Source organism: Panthera pardus, unplaced genomic scaffold (assembly GCF_024362965.1).
Source record: "Panthera pardus isolate Hobbes unplaced genomic scaffold, ASM2436296v1 HiC_scaffold_22, whole genome shotgun sequence".
NCBI lineage: Eukaryota > Metazoa > Chordata > Mammalia > Carnivora > Felidae > Panthera > Panthera pardus.
This window is the reverse complement of record NW_026526788.1, coordinates 80417592-80442614: the sequence shown is the minus strand read 5'-3', so window position 1 is coordinate 80442614 and position 25023 is coordinate 80417592. Positions and strand designations below refer to the sequence as shown.

The following is a 25023-nucleotide window of genomic DNA, read 5'->3' as shown; positions in this document are numbered from 1 at the left end:
ATATTAAGAAAATCTATTACTAGCTGAGAGCTTCGTACCACTGTACCGAAGTTTCTTACGTTACATATGGCTTCCTAGGTGTCAAAAGGAAGGGATAATCAACCACTCAGAGCAGAAAATAAAATACTGAGTAACAGACTCAAGAACAGAAAGTTATTTCAAAATTAAGTTTTACAACAGAAACAGGAGTGAAATTCCATTGTGATTCAGATGCCTTTTCTGTTCTCCCTCCCGATGCCTATTAAACATATTAATTTACAGTGACTTACCGTGGCTCTGCAAAGCTAATTTAATGTATCGTAACGCTCTTCCGTATTTCTGAAGACTCATGGCAGCATCAGACAAAACATAATAGGCCTTTGATGACTTGAGAATCAGCTGGAGTTTCATTTTATGTTGCCAAGAACCAGGGATCATTCCAGATTGACTGGAATAATTACCCTTCTGAAGGGAGCCCACTATGACAGGAGAGGGGGAGAGAAGGCAGCACGTTTTATTTGAACCTAAGTCTCACCATAAAAAAATAATTTGTTTCTTGCCAGAAACAGTCCAGGCTTAGGTAGCATAACTACAACAAGACCGGTAACTACTGTGCTTTACTACTTAACAATAGAGTATAATGGCAGTGTTTCAATGCACCCTCATTGGGATTTCTGAAGGCTTTCTGCTCCCTGCAGCCGTTAACTCTGTCATTCTCTTTCAGGGTCACATGTAACTAAACTCATGACTGGCCCGTCCTTTCTCCAGTCTACATGCCAACCGGCCAGAAAGTTTACCCTTCTAAAACAAACTTTAATTGCGGTGGAACCCCTGTTCTAGAACACTGAAATGGTTTCTCACCTCTTACTAAATCCTGTCTATGCGCCTTAGCCCCACTTCCTACAGGACGTTTTTGTCTTCCTCCGCGGTATTCCACCCCTACTACCCATCGGCCAAAGTCAAGTTACTGCTTGTTGCCTACACAGAGGCCTATTTTTTCCACCCCCCCCCCCCCGCCCCCCCCGCAGTGGACTATTTCCTCTCCCAGGAACACTCTTTACTTAAAGTCCAGCCTATTACTATCTTCTTCATCTAACAAATGGTCATTTTTTGTGCCAAGCACTATCCTAGGCACCAGAAACAGTGACATGCTGTTGTATGGCCTCCTTCCTTGAAGATCTCCCAGAGCAGAGGTGCAGACGGGCTGCTAACATAAACCACAGCAAAATCGATTAAGTGCAAGTACAGAGATGAAAACAAAATGGCTGCAGGAACCCTCCCTCCCCAGTCTCTCAGCCTCAAGATTCTCTTTTTTCGATCAGCAACGACACAAGTCTTTCAAAGCAATGAAGGCACAATCTCTATTATGGTTTCTTTTAATGCATGGATTTCTTTTCCCTCTGCTACCGCATGAACTTTCTGCACCTGAGGTATTGCGAGAACACCAGAGATGAAGAAGACACAATTTTCGCTCACAACCATATTGGTGTGCGCGCAGAAAACCATTCGGCACAACTAACTATAGCAGAAGACAAAATTAAGTGCTCAAGGACAAAGTGGTTAAGAGAATCAATTCTGACTAGACGGGAGCATAAAGATCTTGAACATACATCAACGGGATTTTCAACAGCTGAGTTGGGGAGAAAGGAAGGAAGAAAAGGCATTTCAAAAAAAAAAAAAATACCATAAAAAAGGCAGCGATGTCTCAAGTCCTGGTGTTCTCACTGCAGAGGGGCTCAAGCCTGGCACACAGCAAGCACTACATCAACGCCAGGGAAATAAATTTACTTCCCCACCTACAACTTATGTTCGTGAAGAGAAGAAAAGTCAGGAAAGCACTTGGTATTTCATACACACAGGCTTGCAAAACATTTTTTAAACAAGACAGACTTTTCAAAAGTCCACATGCTCTTCATGAAGTGACTTTCCTGAGGAACCAACCAGACAACGTATAAGTGACCTTTCTGGCTTATTCAAGAACCACGGGGTAACAACAGCCAACAACTCTATGGGGCTCACGTGTGCCGCGACTCTAAGCACTTGACATGTATTAATTCATTTGATCCATATAAAACCCTTTAAAACAGGCACCACTGTCTCCAGTTGGAGAGAAAACAAGGCTCAAAGAAGTGGAACTTGCCCTAGCAAAGCCAAGATTTGAAGCGAGGCAGTTTGTTTCCTAAGTCTGCTCTTCAACACTCAGCTGCTTTAACTGAAGTCATTTCTTAGGAGAACCCTACTGGGCCGAAGGCATCAGCTCTTTGCTGCAGGGGGAAGGAGAACTTATTAGGAGTAGCTATAAAGGATCAAAATTATCCTCTGTTTCATACTTTGAATGAAACGGTATTTTCCCCTACTTTCCATTCACATGGCATCCTTTTCCTGAATTCCTTTCAATGAATGCCTTAATTGACAGAAGTCTGCCACCGATAAAGGACTAGTACACCATTCTATAGAAGAGTCCTTATTTGCACATCAATCCAACTTACTTTTGTCCAAAAACAAGGCCATCTGCTTCTCCAGACCCTCAGGACCCCCCCTTGTGGATTCATCTTCATATTTTAATGGGATCGGGGTGTTGGGGTCAGCTGCAGGAAGATCGCTTTCTTTTTTAATGCTGCTATCCACAGATTTTAGCCCCTTTAAGCAAGGAGAAACAGTTATCACACACATAACGGAAGGTCAACCGTAAACGAGATACAAGGCACTGAACACATGTAGGAAAATTTACACTCTGAAAATAGACTTTAGTCACCAACAAACAAGTGCCATGTGCATACCAAGTGCAAGTTCACCGAAACAGTGAAGACTGAACGAAGGCCTACCTCCAGAACATAGCTGAGCACAAGTCTACAGCGCTCCTCGGTGTCATGGCAAACCGGAAAGGTGCAACTGGGCTTCAGAAACAGACATTTCAAGTGATTAGTAGGCCGCCCCCATGACAAACTCCACAGCTCTCGGCTCCTGGGAATTACTAAAACTCCACACGTCAATAACTTCAACATTTGCTTACGCATTCAGCTTCGTGAGGTAACGTACCGCCTTAACCGCACATTAAATTGATACAAGCATCAACAAAAATCTTGCCTGATGAAAAGATCTTCCCAAGCGTATGTGACTTTCAATTCTTAAAGTTTTAAACATAATTCTGTTACGACACAGCAAGAACGTAATGTTTTAGGTAAACGCGTACCCCATCTCAGAGGGCAATGTGGCCCCCGGTCAGCACGGCTACTTGGCAACACGCAGTTAACAGTACCCCAATTTGGCAATAAGTTAACGAGGATCGCCAGTGGTCTCGGCGTATAATTTATGTGCTTAAGTAGGAGCAGAACCAGTTAACGCCCTACATCTACTAAGTGATAGTATGTGTAGGGGCCTCTGTGAGGCAGGTCACTTTTGGGGACTCCTGCAAGGCTGGAATCACTGTTCTCATTTTACAGCGAGCACAGATGTGAAGTAATCTGTCCACAGACACAGGAGGCTGAAACGGAGGTGTGGAAGCCATGCTGACTGTACTTCAAACAGCATGTTTTATAAGGCAAGGCTCACTAAAGACACATTTACAGGAATACCATGACTATATTTTTGAGTGCCTCGGATAGCAATAAAAATCACGGTCTATGTATAAAAAAAAAGTCAACTAACCTATCACTACGTCTTTAATTATCACCTACTTAAAATCTTTTAATTAAAAGACCCATAAATCCAGGGTCTTTACAACGCAGTTCCCCAAATACATTCAATTATTGATTGCAGAAGTTCTGTTTACAATCAGAGAAAACAGTTTTTTCAATTCTACTGTGGAGTTCAAGCTGAAAGTGCACGAAAACTCGGATGGACAGTAACTTTTCCCACAGTCATTTAATCAAGTATTTACGGAGCACCTATTATGTGTTCTAGACACAGGTGACACAAGAATGTCCATACCTACAGGGAGCTTCTGTTTTAGTGAAAGGAAAACAAACACAAACCTCAGGGACAGATCACTACCTCCATGAAGGACAGAAAAATACAGCATGGTTTTAGCCAGAGTGGTCTAGGTCTCTGAAAGGAGCGACACTTTCATGAGGATTTAAGGCTTAGAGAAAGGCAACCACGCAAACTTCCGGGACGTGCTGAGCACAAGCAACGGCAGATGCCTCCACTGGGCATGATCATGACGAGCTCGAGGCAGGAAAAAAGGCGGTGAGGGGAAGGTAAAGGAGAGGGAGAGTGCAGGAAGTCAAAAAGCTAGGCAATGTTTTATGGGGACAGCGAGGTCCTCTAAAAGCTTCCCCGGATATAAAGTTTCCACCTGAAAGTTTAAACTCTGAGCTTACGTTAAGAGATGACTTGTAAATAGGACCATAACTCAGTTCAGCGAATAGCCAGTGTCTTTTAAGGCTGACTTGGATCTGATCACAGGGTGGACTGGAAGGTAGTTATGATTCAGAAACAGAAACTTCATTCTAATGTCTGGAGAAAGACTGATGGTAGAAGAATAGTCAATGCAATCTACATCACCAGAAATCCAAGGGTGGGAAGTTGTTAGGGTCTATCTGACCTTGACCAGGACAGAGATACGTCCAACCTAGTTGACATGGCCCAGTCACTGAGTCGACCAGACCTTGACCAGGACAGAGATATGTTCAATCGAGCTGACATGGTCCAGTCACTGAAAAAGTCCTGTCCTGTAGCCCTGGGATAAGGTACCGGGTTCCTCGCAAATGGACCAATGAGCCACCTCCTGTCTACTTATTCTACGTTCACCAAGCAATATATGCAGTTTCCCAGCAACCCAGAAACGGAGAAGGAAGACCCTAGTGAGGAGACAGGACTACCTGCCGGTCACTGCAAAGGAAAGTCTCCTACATAAAAATTAGTATACTGATGTGCGATTTGCACGTTGCCCGCCATCGGTCTGCATGTTGGATCAGTTACCCTGGGGCAATTACAAATTTGACCGTGGACCATAAAGGATCTCCCGAAGTAATGCCTTCTTTTGAGAGGCTAGCTGTATTCAATTAACCACTGGTAAAACTTTAACAAAAACGCTTACTCGGATTTGATGAATGGATTTGTATTTCTCCGGAACTGACAATTCTCCAACAGACTTAATGATAGCTACTGCTTTGTTATCATCTGATGGATCAGAACCGGTGCCATAGGATCCATTTTCATCGCTGTCTGCCAGCTCTTCCTCCTCTTCACTGTAACTTTCATCAGAATTTTCATTTAAAGGAGATTCTGAACTTTCTTCTTTTTTAGGTTCATCTAATTGAAAAAGTTCTGAAAGCATGTAATTGGCTGAAGCAATAATCTTACAAAAAGAAAAAAAAAAACAAAAAGAAATATGTGTGATTATCATCAGAACTGAGCATTCTAAAGCAGAATGAATGTTACTACTGTACTAATAGATTTCTGGAGGTCTGCAACAGGCTTTTTCCACCAGACCGTTACACTCAGAAAGAACTGGTCCCAAGTCAAAGGTCTGCCATAAAATCTTCCTGGGTTGGTATGTTTATTTCCCGAAATTATTCCATCCCCAGCCCACCGTCTTAAAAAAGGGGGCAACTGGTGACAAAAGTTTTCACATGTGTAGTGTTTTAACTGAAGTATTAGCAAGGGAACACTCCATATTAACTGAGAAACCAGAATTTCTCTTTATAAGCTATGAATTAATAAGGGTTTTAATAAGCAACTAATACATGTTACAGGATCCTTGGTTCTAGGGGGAAAAAAACCTCCACTAGCTTAATGAAGGAAAAGTCCATCCGGGCATCTTGTAAAATTAGTGTTTATGTATTACCATTATTATTCCACTCTATTATTTGTTATTAATTCTTGATCACATTCAATAATTTTAACACCAGTTTCCAACTTTCACATAAACTATCCAATTTCCACAAAATAACACCACCTCCATCAATTAAATATTTAAGTCAGAAATTATTTTGCCACTTTTCTTCAAAAAAAGTTTTCTCTTGGTTTAGTCTCTAGGATAAACTTTTATAGTAAAACTGGATGTGGCGACAATTAAAATTAACTTGGGCCTTTAAAAAAAAGTGCACATGTGACACAACTTTTTCTAATGTAAACGGGATACAACTAGCAGTAAACCACAAAGCCGCTGTCGGATTCAGACACCTGAGGGTAAGGAGAATGGGAAATCGTGGGGCACACGGCTCAAGGATTGTTTTGAGAGAGGCTTTGTACATTTAAGTATGGAGTGCGAACCTAATTTACACAACAAAGTGATAACAAGGTCCACGTGTGTAAATGGATCTTTTAAAAGATACTGTAAATACCGTAAAATAGTTTCTCTGCCTTCTAGACGCGGTAAGACAAAAGGAAAAAAACAGCACTACTCAGTTAAAATTACGGGAGTCCTAAATTTAGAGAACAGGGCTATCCAAGAGAAATGTAATGGAAGCCAGCCACATAGGAAGTTTTAAATTTCTAGTGCCTAAATTATAAAAAATAAAATCTGGGGAAATTAATGTTAATGTATTTGTTCCACTGCACAAGACATGATCATTTCAACATGCAACGTGTACACACAACATGCGGAATTCAATGTGTATTTTACACTTAAGACACATCCCAATTCAGATGAAGCACATTTTCAGTGCTCAGCAGCCACATGTGGTTACAGGCTGCCGTAATGGGGCAGTTCAGACTATGCGTCAGCAGCTTCAATGTGTAGGCAACAATTCTCTATCAGAATGCTAGGCTGTTTTTCAAGAACACGTAAATGTTAATCTTACTTGAGGATGTCTGCTTTTGTCCAACAACTTAACACAATTAAGAAGCAATGTTCTAATAGTCCCGTAGTGTTTCTTATTTTGATTCTTCTTCATCATCATGTTGCAAGCAACCCTAGAAAAATATTTGTGTCATTTCACACCCATTCCTCATTCCCTGCAAGACTCAAGTATAAGCATACTCCTCCTACCTTCTAATAGTATACGAAATACAAGAAACCATTACCGTATCTTTTGAATATGGCATTCATCCCCTATAAGTGGACAGCGACAGAGTCTGTATACATATATACATACTTCGTCTCTTAACCCACAAAAACCGAAAGGGTATTTAAGAGATTTAACCTAGACAGTGTGGCCATACACCTTAAAATTTAATTAAGTTTACTTCTCCAAGCACTCACTTATATAAGAGAATAGCCACCGGCATTGTGAACGGATTTTGGTACTTGTCTTCAGTTTCTTCACAAAGAGTAGTGAGATCGTAGAGCTTCACTATATCACTCCCACTTGCTGAAAAGGAAAACAAACCTCAGTTTACTGGAGTCGCTCAATCATTATTGGTCATTCAAGAATTCGTTTACCTTTAAACAGCCAATAGGTATGTCCTTCTTTGGTACAGTTAGATTTCAGAAACGATAAAATATTCTGTGCAATGTCTTTTATGACCTTCGTAGAGAAGTTCGAGTTTTCCAAATTGGGAATCTCTTCTGTTTTTATCATTTCATACTTCTGCAAAACACAGAATACATTTTCAGGAAAACACCTAGGCGGCAACACTTCTCTTACTAAAAAGGAACCAAATGCATAGATCCTGCAGTCAGAGATCTCTGCGGCCTGGAAGAGTTTCAAGCGCTGCTTCTCAGTCTTTTTATGGCTCCAGCGTCCTGAAGGAAATGGGACCCACCTGTCGGCAATGCCGTCGCTTGCCGCAGGAGTGAGTCTCAAGCGAGAATCACCACCAAGTAGAACCACAGATTTAGGCGGGATCCTATTCACGTGCAGCAGCTCATAGCACACCGTTTCTTCTCTCCACCTAGTGGTTTTCACCTGGGAGGCTGGTAGACAAGGCGGACTTCACCCAGCAAGCTCTTCCCCCCAGACACTGGACTCCCCTGGACAGTCTCCTCGGTAGACCGTCCTCTGCCCTGAGGCCACAGACTCTACCCCTTTGCAGACAGGGAGACAGGGCTGGGAGGCGGCAGTGAGAGCGCAGGCTGCGTGGACACGACTACCACGACTTTTAGAGGATCTCCATGTTTCTAGCTTCTCTTCTGTTCACCCCTCCCTAAATGCCTCTCACCACACTTTAAGAAACTCCAAAGCCATTGGAAAATAAGACCAACAGTCTCCCAAAGGTTGGTTTTCATCCCTCTCGTTCACCTAAAGCCCCAAGTTGTAATTTCCTGCCTTAAGATGCTCTTCTCCTGGATTGTATACCGTGCTACTGGGGATCTCGTTCCCTCTGAATGCCCCCTTCCCTTTCACCCACATGGGGAAAGGCTCCAACACTGGAGGTGAAGATTCCCATGGTGATGAAGTTCAACAGTATCCAAGCAGATGGCGCCTCAGATTCTCTTTCTAGCCCCACCTTCTCCAAAGCCTGCAACTTCAAAATGCTCACGGGCATTTCGATGCTTTCCTCAAGCAGAACACACGATCGCAGAGAGACCCCCTTCCTCACCTAAACCAATTCAATGTCCCATCTCAGGCAAGGATACCACCATTATTCCAGTCCCCAGGCTCTGGGATTCCCTCTGACGCACCTCCCCCTCCTGCCCCAGCCTCTCCTTAAAGGCTGCCATTTAGGATAATGGTACAGTGTTTCCCAACCCAGGGTGCAGATCAGAATCATATACAAGCTTGCTTTTTTTTCTTTTATAACGTTTACTCATTTTTGAGAGAGAGAGACAGAGCATGAGTGGGGAAGGGGCAGAGAGAGGGAGACACAGAATCTGAAGCAGGCTCCAGGCTTCAAGCTGTCAGCATAGAGCCCGAGGCAGGGCTCGAACTCACGAACCGTGAGATCATGACCTAAGCCGAAGTCGGACGCTGAACCGACTAGGCCACCCAGGCGCCCCCTTTCTTTTCCTTTCTTTGACAGATACACAGATCCCACCTAACCCGATACACTAAGGGACCCAAGCAAGTGTGTTAACAGGCCCCTGGGTTGGAGCACAATGGTTAAAAGGATGGCCTCAGCCAGACACAGGTTCACATACTGGCACCACCACTTACTAGCAATGTGGCCCTGGGCGACTCATTTGAGCGCCCTGATCCTCAAGTCTCCCTCTTCATCAAGAGGGAATAATGGTATTTGAGCACCTAAGATCAAATGAGCAATGCAGGTAAAGCATTTAACAAGGCATCTGGAACAAAACAAGTACTCAGTAAATGCTGGCCATTCTTGTCGTCACTTCTTAGTATTCCCTCTGTAGTAGAAGTCCATCCTGCTGCTCGCGATAACGTGAGGCTCCCCAGTCTTGTCTCCAAGTCCTCTGTGTCTGTTTCTCGTGCCTTCTCCAAATTATGATTCCAACACAACGAATTTCACCTCCCAGACACAAAGCCTTCACAGATTCCAGATTATTAAGTGAACCAAGCCCACACTTCTTAACTCAGAATCCGGGACTCTCCATCATTTGACCCCAGCTTTTCTAATCTATTTGCCATTCTGCTACGTGAATCCTGTGTCCCCCAGCTGTATTTATCATCAATCCCTTCATTTACTTACACCTTACATTAGTCTTTTAGAACATTCATCTCTTGTTTTCCGAGACGCTATCATTCAAGACCCAGTTGAGCGGTCACTTCTTCCAGGAAGTCTTTCTTTTAGACCAAAACAGAAGTGATCTCACCTTCCCCGATCACCCAGACTTCTGTGTGTGTACTGCACTTCGAACACATAATCGATGGTCTCCTATCTTTTTCTTTGCACCCTGCTATTTCCCATTAGTATTTTACCTTTCTGGGTAGTGGTTTTCCCCCAACATTTGCAATGGGGATAAAGTGCCTCATAATACCACCAGCTCCATAACAATCTGCTATATAAGCAATTGATTTTACACACTATTGCTGGAGTCTTTCCTTAAAACTCCACGTATACGGAGTAGATAGCTGTTCAGTGTACAAATATCTCCACTGTACAGACACTTTTAGGTAATTAACTACTATGAGTGCCTGGCGTTAAAATCAGAGATCTAGGATTACAAATGTAGGTTTCCACGTATTATGACCTTCCCACAAATTACCTGTAAAATTATACTCCCGTAATGTCTGGAATTCTGTTATCACCCCAATGTGAAAACGCTCATTCATTTATTTACAGCCATCTTCCTTGCTGAAAAGACAGCCTGGTATTTAAGGGCCTCGGGAAATTTGGCGAGGTACTCTCCACACCCATTTGCATTTGAGAGAAAATTAGAAAAGTCACACTGTGTCTTACTTACCTGTACAATTCCATTTACATGGAAACACATCACAAGCTCTGGTACGTTGCAGATCAAGTTGTCCAACCAATAGTCAATTCCAGTTAGCACATTAATCGGCTTGTTGTTGTCCCTAGAAATGCACAATTCTGATTATTCAGTTTGAGATGTTCCATAATAAAACCATCTGAGACTGACTTCCGCCACTTCTCCCCAGATGAAAAATGCCACATACGCTTTCTTTTCTGATGAGACACACACATGTAGCTCACGTGGCGTATTAACATCTTTCCATAAGCTTCGCTTGAGTTTCTAACAGGAATCCATACAAGTTTTCATTAAGAGTAGAAGTAAATACGATAGCAGAGGACTGTGAGCCTACAGCATGCTCCTCATACAACCTGAGGTGAAAGACTAACCACCCGTGTGTAATAATGCCCAAGTTATAATTCACACTGGCCAAAGTATCTCCGGAGTACTAACTCAAGTGTTCACAATCAGTTAGTAGGAAGCTGGTAAACTATCCCCCTAACTAATGATAGCCTATTCTTACAAGTTATACATTCAGACAGAAGACTAAGCCTGTGCAACAGATCTCCAACTCCACTCATTAAGGACTGGAATGAAAACCCAGCTACAGGGCTTTCAGCATTTGCTGATGATAGCACCCCTCTTCCTTACCGTGCCCATCTCAATTCATGGGGCCCAGGAGGAAGGTAAAAAACCCAGAGAAAGGTGATAATGCCCAAAGAGATTTAGTGAAAGCAGATGAAACACAGACTCTAAAGGAATATCCTTTTGGTTTACCTGAGACGTAGGCTGACTGCTGGGTATCTGCCTCCTCCAAATATAGGCATGTTGGAGCCAACTAACATGTGTATATCTTCAAATGTCCATAAGATGTTCCGGACGAAATCGTTTTTAAGACCCTTTGATTTAAAACAAAATGGGAAAGACTATTACATAGTAAACAAGAGATCCATAATTTCCCCCCATGAGTCACAGAAAGACTCGAAAAAGATAAAGAAGACAAAGTAAATTAAAGTCACAGAGCTAGAAGATCACAGAATGTTTAGAAAGCAATTTTCAGGATCGAGTGGATTTTTCCCCCTACAAATTCCAATTCAGACCAGTTTTTAAATGGCAAAGTAGACTGGGGATTAGGTGTCTCGATTCGGACACCATGGAAAGCATACCTGACTGTTCTCCCCGTCATTGAATAAAGTAGTCAGGTTTTGTTCTTTGGGTGCTGAGGCCACATGCCCCACTATGTATGAGGGTTCAAGAGGCTCACTTCCCTGTGAAAAGTGCAAGGATAGGAGTGACTCCGCTGCCATCATTTCTTACAAACGGCCTAAAGAGTATTACCTAAACATTCAAAACATAAACCTCAAATCTATTTTTGTGAATTAAAGCTACTACAAATCATTAACTCTCACCACTGGGTGGCTTGCTTCAGCTCTTAAGTATTACAGCTATTCTAATAAGCCAATCACACTTAGATCTCAAATAAAGATTAAAGATTGTTTGCAGCTTTCAAAGGTTTAACATTTTTCTCTTTTTTGGATAAATTTGAATACCACTGCTCTTTCAGCCCACCCCATCTCTACTGAATTTAAAGTATTTAAGAAACCTCAGCCATATGGGACGCCTGGGTGGCTCAGTTGGTTAAGCATCTGACTTCGGCTCAGGTCATAATCTCATGGTTTGTGAATTCGAGTCCTGTGTCAGGTTTGGTGCCGACAGCTCGGAGCCTAAAGCCTGCTTTGGATTCTGGGTCTTCCTCTCTTTCTGCCCCACCCTTGCTCTCACTCTGTCTCTCGAAAGTAAACAAATGTTAAAAAAAATTAAAAAAAAAAAACAAAACACCCTCAGCCATATATATATATATATATTCTTTTTCTTTTTCTTTTTTTTAAGTAATCTTTCCACCCAACATGGGGATTGAACTTACAACCCCGTGATGAAGAGTTGCATTCTGAGTAGATTCTGTAGTAGAAAAATCAACTTCCCCTCTATAAAACCCAATGTTCTCAAACTTCTTTAATCTCTGAATACGTTTTATTCTTAATACAATCTGTGGAATATGTTCTTAAAAAAAAAAAAAAAATTTAAGGCAGAGGAACCTTTGGCAACTCAGTCCACCGCTCAAATTTCAACCACTGGGGACAACTGCCTCAAGCATTACCGTCAATGCCGCCACAGATCCCAAGATCGGAAAGCTTACGTGCCACGTGCACGGCTTGTTCTAGGAATTTACCTCCTGACCTACGTGTGTGCTCATCGGCTCAGCACCTGCCCGGGAAGTGCGTATACTCGACTACAAGCGCAGTGAGGTTGGGGTGGGGTGGGAGCGGGGGAGAACCTCCACTGCTTTTGCTGTGTCTTGTAATCTCTTTCAAGAGTCCCAAAAGAACTTCAAAACTTTTTTGTTTATCCAGACAAGTTACCAACCTCTGGACCAAATCCCCAAATTGTACTCGTCAGGTGGTAGCGTTAGCGGGAGTCCGGGCTCTGGGTTCTAACGTTCTCAATCAAAGTTTGGCTCCAAGGCCACCCAGACACCTATTTAGCTCCATCCTTGCTTAACACGGGCCTCAAACTAGCAAGGTTCGTTCTGGGAACAAGAACTCACAAACAAAAATCTCTAAATGTGAAATTTAGGCAGTGTAATATTGTATCAAATGCTCTGTCAAAGAATATCTTTATGGCAGGCTGGCAGTGCTCAGGACCGTGCCGTTGCCAGGATAATCGGATAACCCTACTGCTCCCAGGGCCCTTCTAAACACGCGTGGAGCACACGGAGGCCGTGTGGGGTGCTGCCGCAAGGTTGAAGTCAGAAAGTTCAGGGTTGAGATCCTCACTCAGATTTCACCAGCTGTGACCGCGGGCGAACATCCTCTCGTACAAACTTTGGTTTACTTCTTTGTAAGACGATACCATCAACGCTTAATACACACAAAGCTCCAAGGATGGAAAAAATGTGCACGTACACACGGCACAGAGCACGCGGCGTAAAAGGCATTAAGCAGATGCCGGTTCGCTTCCTCCACACACAAGTCTGTAGATTCTCAAAAGCTTCCCTGACTTTTCACAGTGAGCCTTAAACAAGGGAAGGACAGAATGAGGAGGCTGGGAGACGAGCAGATGGGGGGCAGATTAGGTATTTCCGTTACGTGGTCTTTTTGTAACGTGTGGGGTTTGAAGTCAAGGGACATTCGATGAGTTTTTAAAAACTCTGTCAGTGTGATACAGTCACATACAAGAAAGTGCATAAACGAAATCCGATGGCAGAAGGACTAACTCTCAGACAAAATACCCATGTAATCATTACCCAGGTCAGAACATGGGACCCTGCCGGCACGAAGCACCCAGCCCCTTCTCATGTACACAACACCCTCACCTCCTGGAGGTCAGCACCATGTGAACTTGCACGGTAATGATTTCCTTCCTTTTCATTATAGCTTGCCTGCCTTTGGAAAAAACTTAAATACGTTACATAGCTTAATTAGCTTTCTCCATCTCAAAACCTACTAAAACTCACATCAAGTTAAATCTATTTGCCTCCTGTACCCTATAGTTTGGGAGGACAGCACCAATCTGGACAAATAACGTTCAATACCTGACAGTAGAGAACAAGAGAAAAAACACAATTTACCACGTTAAAAATCCCACTTTATCTTCTTCAACCTTGTCAGTACATTTTCCTAAAAACAGACATGCACAATTTACATCTCTGCAGTTACCTTATTCTTTGATAAGACACAGTAAAAAAAAGACTAAACAAGAAGAAGAATCCCAGAAAATAAGACACAAAACAGACACTCTACTCTCTCTTCCTTCTAAAAGCTTTACAACGTTAACGCAGGTTAAGTCTCAGGAACTTCCTCCAGGAAATCCTAAGGGCAGTTTGTCGCTTAACAATCTACAAGTTAAGATAAGAAGGTCAGTATTCACTTACAAACAGGCCTGTGAGTCTCAATATTTGACAGGCATTTATTATAAGTCTAAAGTTTAAGATATACCAGATTACATACTACTCTTAGGACTTCCAGGAGATAATTGGTACTGATAAACATACTGGTAAGCTACTTTAAATGCTGGTAAAAATTTTGAAATCTTTTGAATTAAAAAATTTGATCTAGCCATTCATAGTATTTTTTGTAGATTCTGTTTTGAGAGTCTAAAAAAAGTATTTTTCCTAATTTTAGGCCATAAACTAGAGCATTTTTTTTTTACTCCCATTCATCTATTTTTATTAACAAGATCACCGGTTTTGTCTTCTTAAATGAGTTTACTGAATTAACATCTAAGGACGAACTAACCTGACTGGAAGCACTGGGATCCTCAGAGACTGAAGAAGGCATTTCAAAGGGGGCGGGCCAGGAAGCCCCATCGGAGTCAGTGGCCTGATCTGAACTGGACGGTCCCTGCTGTTCCGCAGCAGAGGAGACGGGCTGAGCAGCTCCATCGCCATTGATACTGGCCAGTCAAAAAGAAAAGTATCGCACTGTTACTAAAGTTAACCTCACAGAACGGTCTACCAGCTTTTAAAACCCAAAGTCCACGATCAAGTATAAATCCCGTTACAAAAAGGAAAACAAGACATTGCAAGGTCAACAACACCCCAGTTGCAAAAGTTCAATTATTACTTTTACGAGCTTAAAATTAAATTTCGGATCAGTTTCCCCTTCCTTAAGGGAAATGCAAACAAGTCGCCAAGTACCTGTAATATAAAAACTTGGAAAGAATAGCCTTCTGATACCAGTGCTCTTTGCTCTTCTTCTTCCTCTGCCACTTCTGATCGATAAGTCTCTGATAAAACTCCTTCAGCCACGTCCAGTCACCGGTCTGAGTGACAAGAGAAAACGAGAAATACAGCAAACCTGTAGTCAAAACAACTTGTCACCCGCTACTCTTTTACAGGAAATACTCTATTTTTTGAATGCTACTTCCTAAACACATACTCAAACACTATCTTTCTAGACTCAACGTCCATCACCTCTTTTGGGAAATCTGTCTTTCTCTTCTCTGTGAGCCAGGCTAAGACAAGTGATTCTTCTTTGTAACACGTTCCTCGGTACCTGGAATAAGCCCCGGTGTGTATACCACACTGAAATTATCTGTGTATGTGTCTGCAACACCAAAACTCTAAGCTGCCAGCAAACGACCACTGTGATTTACTGTCACGTCCCGAGAGCTTGACCAGCGGCAAGCATACACGTACAGACTGAACGGCCAACAGTCCGAGTACAGAAACGGACCGCAAGCCTTGAGAAACTGAAACATTGCTATTACGCTTTACATAAAAAGTATCCACCATCAACACATGGGGGGTTTGGAAATAGGCATTTATCAAGGTACAGTTTGAGAAGCTCTGCTTTCAGCAAACCAATTAATTCCAATAACTATGTCTTCATTGGAAGAACTTCTAACCTTTTTCACATTTCCTGGCAGTCGTGTTTCATGAGAATCTCTTCAATGGAGACATCAAAGGATCTTTCAAAAATTTTAACTATTCCCTTAAATTTCCATTTTTTTCACAACTTTCTTCACTGGGTTCCTCCCTTTTCCTTGCAAGATTCCTGGCTGTTAGTTACCAGGAAGTTTCTTCTTCGTTCACTCTCTTTTCTATTTTTTTCTTTAGTAAAGCTTCTTTACATTCTGTGCAACATCTTACTTCTTAGCTGCCGAAGTGCTGGACTGCGTGCCCACCCAAGCCTTTCTTTGGATTAAAATAATGCTTTAATGGTTGTTTTTCCACAAAAAAGTATTACCTGAGACGATCTCATAAAGAGCTCTTGGATATCTAACTCGTCTAATAAGAGAGTCCTTCCGATGCGATGTACGGCCATGCTCACGTGGGATTTGCTGTAGGGAATCTTCAGGAGCTTTTTTATGTTCTTTGAAAAATTAAGAGAAGACATAGTTTAAGAAAAAGACCTTATTAGTGTGACTTGAGCTCTTTCAAATCTTCATGGTTTGAAAGCATAATAAACTTCATTCCCCTAAGGTCATACAAACTGTACTGGACACGAAGAGCTAAATACAAACATACAGAAGACAGAGCTTTACAAACACAATCACCTACACTTAACCAGTCATGCTACGTTAATGTAAATGACAAAGATTTAATTTTTACACAAAAGAATTTCCTAAAGTTAAGGGTGTAGGTCACACTTTCGCAAGGACCTAGGCTTTCAGCATATCAAATAAAACCGCCCAACTAAGGAGTGGGAGATTCTAAGTACCATTTTTAATTCTCAATTGGTAACATTATATAAATCATCCCAAACATTATAATCACCTATACTTGCTACTATAAAAATACAACCACCAATATCACTATATTGCCACTGCCAGTGTTTTGGGCGCTGCTCCTTCCTTTCTGAAAGGAAAGGTGGCCGAGCATGACTTTATTAACAAAAGAGATATTCGATAATCAGATAACTGTACCTTATTTCACCAGTAAGTTTTCAAGGCTACAGAACACAGCATGCTACAAATCCCGGGCATAAACACCCCAACTACAGTCCCCAATAAAGACACTTACTTCAGAGTCAGAAACGACGTCCACATCATTTCCCACAGAATCAATAAAGTCGTACGCCATTCCAAAGCTAATGGGGGGAACAAAGGCCACAACCGTCATGCCCATGACGACATAAGTAGGAGTTTACAATACAGTATTTCATCACTCCCAGGATACACATTTTCCACATTTTACCATCTCTGAAATCAGTCTGCCTACAGCCATTAGAGTGGAGTAGCCTTTCCTTCTTAGTGGTACACAGAACAATGATGCGACTTAAGAATCACGTCTTAGATTTGATAGAATATAGTAATAATTGTTAGAAGCAATAGGAAACATCTAGAAAAAAATTAACAATTTTTTTTTTTGTAATTACAAATCCCCAAAAAACCTCCAAGCAAAAACACTTTAAGATACTATTCTTTTTCAGGTGGGGAGATAAGAAAAATATAAACAGAAACATTTATCAGGATTTTAGTCTCTAGGATTGTGTTGCTAGGGATATACAATCAAAACTACTTTTTCAAAACAACAACAACACACAAAAAAAACCAGAACCTGACACTAATTCAGCCAGAAGAAGAAAAGAAAAAAAATGTTGTGTCAGGTACCACGTGAGGCACATCGATAATCTCTAAGTCTGAACAGCAGCTGAGGTCGCCACATTTCAGTTAGTAAGCGGCAGAGGTTCAGAATACTTACCTAGGACCACCTCATTTCACATGCTGATGATTTACCATGCAGGCTGGGCAAGTACTTAACCTCTCTAAGCTTCAGTTTTTCCATTTAAAAATCAGTTAACAGAACCTAACTCAAAGGGCTGTTTTGAGAATTAAAAGAGATAAACATATAAAGTACTCAACGCACTGTTTGCACACAATCGATGTAACTAAAATTTAAATCACTTCATAATATTTAATTGTGTTGACATATAATTTATTAAGTCGTTCTCCTAGAGGAAGGTATTTGGACTACTCCCAACTTTTTGCTAGTATAAATAATGCTGCAACATTTTGCAAACATAACTTTTACCTTCTGAGGCATTAGGATGATTTCTAAACTACTAACTCATTAGGTTTTCTTTTTCTTTTTTTGAGAGAGAGAGAGAGAGAGAGAGAGAGAGAGAGAGAGAGAGAGAGACACTGAGACTGAAATCCAGAAGGGGGAAGGACAAAAGGGGGCGGGGGAGGGAGACAGGATCTTACACTCCCCTGGGCTGGGTGTGGAGCCAGAGCTCAATCCCATTAACCAGGGAATCATAACCTGAGCCAAAATCAGGAAGTCAGATTCTTAACTGACCGAGCCACCCAGGCGCCCCAGAACTCATTAGGTATTAATGCATTTATGGCTCTTGCTGTATGTTATATGGACATATTTTAGGTTCAATCACAGAGAGGAAAAATAAGAGAATCCTACACATTAAATAGTCTACATGTTAGTAGAGGTTTCTCTGTAAGAATCCAGGCCACTCTCTCCCTTAAATACCATCAGCAGAATTTCCAGCAACTGACTCAGCAAGTGTCAGAGTGTAGGTCACCCAACATGCTGGCTTTCTACGTCAGGCTTTTTCAGACCAAATAATCCAGCACCATTTAATGAAAACTCCCCAGGACAGATTAGGTAGTGTTAAGGGTTTTCCTCCTCAGGTGCCACCCCTGATGCTTGGTATCCACACAGTCAAAAGGTAGGCAGATTGGCTAAAAATAAAACGGCTGATTGAATTTTAGTGGCTAAAACGGAGATCTGTTCAGAACATGATGCAGACCCGAAAGAAGTATTCGCAACTGATATGTTCAGACTGGAACATAAGCTCTCTAGGAGGGGGAAGAGGACTTTGAAAGTCAAATACAACCTTTTCCTAGAGGGAAATCTCACCAAGATGACGAGCATTACAAATTAAACTGAAAAAGCAAATATTAGAGTTGGGGGGGGGCGGTGCTGCTGGGAGACAGGTAAAAACGCCACTGATTAATATTTACCTTGAAAATGGCTTGCTTTTCTTACTATTGCCAAGAATGGTAGTTCCTGCCGGCCCTAGTTTGGCACTCTCTCGCAACCAGTTGGCAGGTGGGAGTTTCAAGTCTGTTTTCTCTTCAAGGCGTGCAAATGCTGTTCGAGGAGGGGCAGAAGAGTATTTCACCACAGCTCGGCTCTTCACTTCATTGCCTCCAAGAAATAAAGCTGATCCCTAATTAACACATTGGACGAAACTTTAATGACACTACTAGGAATTTAAAATGCCACCTTTAAAAAAAAGAAAAAGAAATCCCACCACGTCAGGCTTCACAAGACTATGTGCTACATGTTTCTAATGGCAAGAAACGCAAGCATTTACTTAGCTGTTTTTCACATAATTTCAAAGAAAAACAAAAGTCAATGAGTATAATGTTTACGGTTATCAGCTAAGACAGTGGTCAAGCAGGAACCAAGGAAGAGTCAATAGCGTTACAGTAATGAAATGTGAGATCTGATAAAATCTCTGCTCATTATTCAAGATGTATTACTTTCACTTGAATATCATTTAGAAAGTAGCTTGTTACACGGTATCTGGGGCTTTTTTGTTTTCATTTTTTTTAGGTAAGCTCTACGCCCAACGCGGGGCTTGAACTCAGGATCCAGAGATCAAGAGTCAAATGCTCTACCGACTGAGCCAGCCAGGCATCCCTGGGGCTTTGTTTGTTTGTTTTCAAGCAAACGTTTGGTAACTGAGTCGTCAGTTCATTACACACACTCTCTCAACCTTTAACTTCGTAGGAAGGCGCTGGGGGTTCCTCAACACTCTTCACTCGCACACCCCCAAGCAAGCTCAGTGTCCGATTTCACTAACCTTTCACGCGCTCCCTTTTCGGCCCGGCAGACACTCTGCAACCCTTCCAGGATTATCTCCTTCCCATGTCGGCGAGCTCCCCCCAGCCCCCGGCACCCTCTCTTTACCCTCCAGCTTTGCATGACTGTGTCACATTCTGGAACCACGTATTTACGGGTTCGCTCCTTGAGAGCGGAGACCGTCTCTAACTCACTTCTCGGTTACAACCGAGTGGAAAGCCAGAACTGCTTGTGATAGGAGTAACTTGCCCGCAAAGACCCGAATACCTGACGACAGACACGCGGGCTTCCACTCCGTTTGGGGGACTGCCCGGGAGGCGCGGAGAAGGCACCCGAAGCCGCCGGGAACCGTGACATCCCTCCCCGGCGAAGCGGGCCCGAAGCCCCCGGAGCCCGGCAGGTCCCGCCCCAGGGCGGACTCACCTGTGCTGAAGGTTCCTCGGATTCTCCCTGGGACAGGAGGCTGAGCCCTCCCCGAGCAGCGGCCCCGGCCGGCGGCGACTCGGCCCCAGCCTCCTTGGAGTCCCCCATCACCTCGGCCCAGAGTAGGCGAGGCAAAACGGGACCCGAGGAGCCGCGGCAGCAACCGGGCCCAGCGGCGCGGTGCCACGGCAGAGCCAGCGCCAGAGACGCCCCGCTCACTGCACTTCCGGTTCCTGACCGGAAGGAGGTGCGGTGACGCGTCCAAATCTCGCGAGCTTTATGCCAGCGGCCCGGCTCCGCCTTCTCCAGTGGCAGCCACCTTTGCGGCAGGGGCGGGAGCTGTAGTGCGCCTGCGCTTGTCGGAGCCTCTTCAGGAGACCACTTCTCGCGGTATCTGATTCTCAGGCTCCACCCCTTGCACGCTTTTCATTTTTGTTGGCCAACAGTTCTCGGGACGTGGGCATTGGGATGTCAGTTTCGCCGAGGTCGTCCTTGCGTGGGCGGGGAGGTGAGGGTGGCCGTTTAACCCCGGCTCCCGTGAAATAAAGTGGCCAAGTGTTAGTACTCCCGCCTTTCCAGCCGTCAGTGACCCCTCAGCTTACAAACTGGCTGACAGCCCCAGGGAAGGAGAGCAGGTGCCCAGGCGAGGGGCAGACAGGCCCAGTGAGGGAGAGACCCGGTGCCCAGGTGAGGGGCTCGGCGTCCTGCCCCAGCATCACAATGCTGGTGTGGGTGCAGCCCCAAGTGTAGCAGCGGCGGGGCTCCGTGGGGAGGACGACCCTCCGCCTTTGCTAAAGGGATGCATTTCAAAGGCTATGGCACCTCACCAGTGTTTTGCAAGGTCCCTCGTTTGCCTAGTGACTCGTGGAGCATCTGCGGAATGCACGCTATTTGTCAGGCCCCAGGGAGCTAGCAAAGGGCGTTCTGGGGTGATCCAGGGGTTTCTCCAGCGTTAACGTGCATAGGAAACAACTTGGGGTTCTTGTGGACACGCAGGTTCTGATTCAATAGGTCTGGGATGGGCCTGAGATTCTGCATTTCTAACGGACTAACAGGAGACGATGCCAATGCTTTGAGTAGCAAGGAGGTAGAGAAATAGCTAGGGCCCTGTGAAAAGTTGGGAGATGCTAGGCTCTTTTACGCTCAAACTCCGCATCTAATGTCCTATCAAGTGTAGTTAAATGCAGCCACATCCTTCGTAATTGCTGTAAGGTACTGGAAGCTTTTTGAAAAATTAATTTCACCTGCTGGTTATTTGGCTCTCTTAACTTGTAGCTTACATTAGGCTCTGATAACCCGTTATGTGCATATTCACACGTCCTTGACTGAGGAAGCTCCACTTACAATCTGTTTTCAAATGTAAGAAAACATTCTTACAAATTATATTTAACAATTAGATATTATAGTACATTTTGTAGGCACTTCAACATGTATTGATTTGGCTATCGTTTTTTGTATTTGTAGTCCTATTTTGCAGGGTAATATGTTGTTATTTGTTACAGTAAAAAAATTGGACACAATTGGGGCGTCTGGGTGGCTCAGTTAAGCGTCCGACTTCGGCTCAGGTCATGATCTCGCAGTTCATGAGTTGGAGCCCTGCATCAGGCTCTGTGCTAACAGCTCAGAGCCTGGAACCTGCCTCAGATTCTGTGTCTCCCTGTCTCTCTGCCCCTCTCCCACTCATGCTATCTCGCTCTCTCAAAAATAAAAACATTAAAAAATTAAAATTTTTTTAATTGGATGCAATTTAACTTATCTAGCATTAGGAAGATTGGTGACTCTTTTGGTATATAATACCACTAACTTATGCTTAACTATTCTTTTTCAGGAATGTTCAAGAACATGTAAATTGTGCACGATATGGTAAATGATAACATTTTAAAAAGCAAATATGCATTATGATCCTAATTTTTAAAACATGTCTTTTTCTGTGTGTCCATAAACACATGTCTGAGAGATCAGATGAAGAGATTTAAAATTTATTCTTTAAAGTTTTATTTTCCAATTTTCTTTCTGAGTATGCATTATTTTATAAAATACCATTTTTATTAAGCTTTTAAACACATTTAGAGTTTAGCTTCCAGTAATCTTTAAATTCTGTATAATCTTTAAGTCTGTATAATTCTTCGTAAGAAGGGATTTTTCTGAGGCAGCAGTAATTCTTTTTTCAGGACTCAAATATATTGTAGTCTTCTTGAGAAGTAGGTTCCTGAACCCTTGGTGATGTTGCTTAGTAGAAAAATGTGCTGGAAATGGCCTATGAAAAGGTAGAGAGGAATGATACGGAGAAACCCAGAATTCGGCATAGAGAGGTCAGCTGCCAAAAGGGTCCTGGGAGCAGAAGGGGTCTTCAGGCTGTGAGGGGACCAGTGACTTTCAGCACCGGTTGTGGAGTGAAACTGGAGGAGGGACTGGATTTCCTGAGGCCCCTCCCAGGGTTAGAACCAGCCAGAAGTGGGCAGTCAGGGAGGGGGGGACTCCTCAGGGCAGGAGAAATGGGGCCCACGTGAGTTACAGAAGGTGGATCAGTTCTTCCAGCTCTGAGTGCTTGTTAATTGCTTTCTTTCCTCTGTTCAGACATCTTTAAGTGATCTGTGTGTGCGTTTGTGTTACTGTTTCTGATGTAAGTGATTGAAATTTAATGTTGTGGGTGACATGGATCATTACTTCCAGAATTTCACACTTTAAGAAGCTTATCTATATTTGGTTTTGTATTGTATCAGTGTCAGCCTTCCTCCTCCTTCCCTATCCCCCAGCTCCCAGCCCAGCTCGGGGTGCACTTCATCATCTATGGATTGCTCTGCCTTGTCGGTATCAGTTCTTGTAACCAATCAGCACTCTCAGGTGTTTACTTGGCTCCCCAGTACCCGATGCTTTCACCACTTAGCAAGTGTTTGTTGAATGAATGAACCTCTTACAGTTGTTCAACAAGCTGTTCCAGAAGCCTGTGTTTACTGGTGCTTTTCCTCCTCTTAGAATACCTTTCCCTTCCTTACTTGGCTTATTCCTCAAGACTCATCTCAGGTATCATCCCTAAGAAGTCTCTCCTGACACCTCCTGCCTCCTGTGAGCTCCTCGGGGGCTAGTGTCCCATCTGATCATCTGTTCTTACCAACACCAGGCATAGCACCAGCACACTAAACTGTTTTCGCTTTTAGGCCACAGAGGTTACAATAACTAGTATGACAGGCTTTTAAAATGCTTATCAGAGTGTTTGAGACATTGAAATAATGTTGTTGGCTCCAGTTTTATCTTTTTTAATCTGCAAGATCAAAGCTACAAATGTTTAATGAAGTGTCTCCAAACTATTACTGCGTCAGCCATTAATTGTTAAAGTTCATATTCACACGCAGTCTGTTCCATTCTAAGACAAATTTCAATTTGTAGGTTAGGCTGCACTTAAAATATCCTCCCAGCACACATGATGACTTCAGAGAAACGCCAATCATAAATTTGCTTAGTGACTCACGGCACACAGTATTTTCCAAAGCAAAATTAGAAATCTTGCCAGAAACGTTTACAGTTCTCTGTATGGCCGATGTGCCTAGGGCCCTCGGAGTTCCACCTGCAGAGAGGAGAACATACAGAGACCACTTCAATTTGCCACAGTCCCTCCATGACCCAGTGTCTTCCACCTACCCGCCCTCGCTCGTTTACTTTGCTTGCTGGACCTTGGAAGGCCCTGGGTTACTGACTCCTGGTCCTAGACTCTCAGAGCTGGAAGACAGATTTGAGATTATCTGAGGCCACCCCATCCCTCTGCAGATGTGAGCAGCGCAGTCTAGACAGGAGAATGGAATTGACTTGTTGCACATCAGACCAAGCCAGTTTAACAGCAAAGGCAGGATGAGTCTCCGACTCCCATGCGAACTTAGAGAAAGTTGAATTGCAGTCTCGGGCCCCTGGACCTTTAATTTGTCTCAGAATCTCCAGAGGAAATTGTGAAACGTCTCCGGCCATCTCCAGATTCAAAATCCATATTCTAGTCTAGTGCCAAGAATCTGCATTTTCAGCACGATTACAGTCTCTTGACCCCCGGGGCCTAGGACCACAGACACCCTGCTGGGGCACAGGAAGAACTGGTACGCCTTTAATCTGAAAGTAAGGGCAAAATTAAGCCTTGCTGATAGTGAATATGCAGATTGACACAGGCACCCTTCCTTGGGCCACGTATCAGTCAGGTAAGATTGGGTCCTGCAGCCAAAACCAATGATCCCCGAGCGTAGTGACTTACAAGCAGGGTTCCCAAGCGACATGCAGGATGCTAAGTTACATGTGAATTTCAGGTAAACTGTGAAAACATTTTTAAGGGTAAGAATGTCCCAAATGTTTAGTGGAAGTGTGGCCCGTGCAGTTTGAGACCTCCTTGCACTAATCCACGTAACGTTTAGTCTTCGAGAGACCACCTTGACCCAGGGCATTGCCAGTTGAATAGTGCTACAGCATGACAAAACAAGGCCATTAGGAGAATCTTTTCAGAATTCTGTGATGAGGGGTGATCTCGAAAATCTCACGTACCAAACACAGTTCACAGATCACCTTGCAACACTTAGAAGAATTGTCAAGGGGCGCCTGGGTGGCTCAGTCGGTTGAGCGTCGGACTCCGGCTCAGGTCGTGATCTCGTGGTCCGTGAGTTCAAGGCCCGCGTCGGGCTCTGTGCCGACAGCTGGGAGCCTGTTTCGGATTCTGTGTCTCCCTCTCTCTCTGACCCTCCCCCGCTCATTCTCTGTCTCAAAAAAATAAATAAACGCTAAGAAAAAAAGATTAAAGAAAAAAAGAATTGTCGAGCTTAAAGAATGAGTTACAATATTTTATAAAAAGTGTCCCACATTTCCTCACCTTTTCTGTGATGGCACATAGCTGTCATTAGGATATTTTCGGAGAAAATTTCACAAAAATAAACAGACTTCATCTATTCCTCCGAGATAAAGGTGGTGTCTGAACAGCGAGTGAGAAGAGTCATTGGTTTAAAAAAAAAAAAAAAACCTTAGCATTTTTGAAAATAAATGTTTACAAATCTTTCCAACATTATGTGATTTTGTTGCTAAAACTGACCTATACTGTGTATAAAAAAACTCATTTCCACAC

General features: G+C 43.2%; 1 protein-coding gene across 3 annotated transcripts in view; it reads right to left on the bottom strand.

The window, feature by feature from the left end:
* The window catches only part of EDRF1 (erythroid differentiation regulatory factor 1), a 40079-nt gene extending 19909 nt beyond the window's left edge, over nt 1-20170 (bottom strand). For 2 of the 3 annotated variants that reach the window (XR_008424980.1, XM_019424650.2), the window contains exons 1-16: nt 19935-20170; nt 18665-18873; nt 16707-16773; nt 15931-16056; nt 14880-15004; nt 14479-14635; nt 11350-11451; nt 10961-11082; nt 10175-10286; nt 7310-7457; nt 7130-7238; nt 6729-6840; nt 5021-5281; nt 2805-2876; nt 2469-2619; nt 270-458 (exon numbers count right to left, since the gene is read on the bottom strand). Coding sequence is in view for 2 of the 3 variants with exons in the window: in XM_019424650.2 (XP_019280195.2) it covers nt 270-458; nt 2469-2619; nt 2805-2876; nt 5021-5281; nt 6729-6840; nt 7130-7238; nt 7310-7457; nt 10175-10286; nt 10961-11082; nt 11350-11451; nt 14479-14635; nt 14880-15004; nt 15931-16056; nt 16707-16773; nt 18665-18873; nt 19935-20042 (2170 nt within the window). In the remaining variant the exon portion in view is untranslated. The remainder of the gene's footprint in view (nt 1-269; nt 459-2468; nt 2620-2804; nt 2877-5020; nt 5282-6728; nt 6841-7129; nt 7239-7309; nt 7458-10174; nt 10287-10960; nt 11083-11349; nt 11452-14478; nt 14636-14879; nt 15005-15930; nt 16057-16706; nt 16774-18664; nt 18874-19934) is intronic. The other variant, XM_019424651.2, reaches the window with a different exon arrangement.
* Between the last annotated feature and the right edge of the window lie 4853 nt (nt 20171-25023).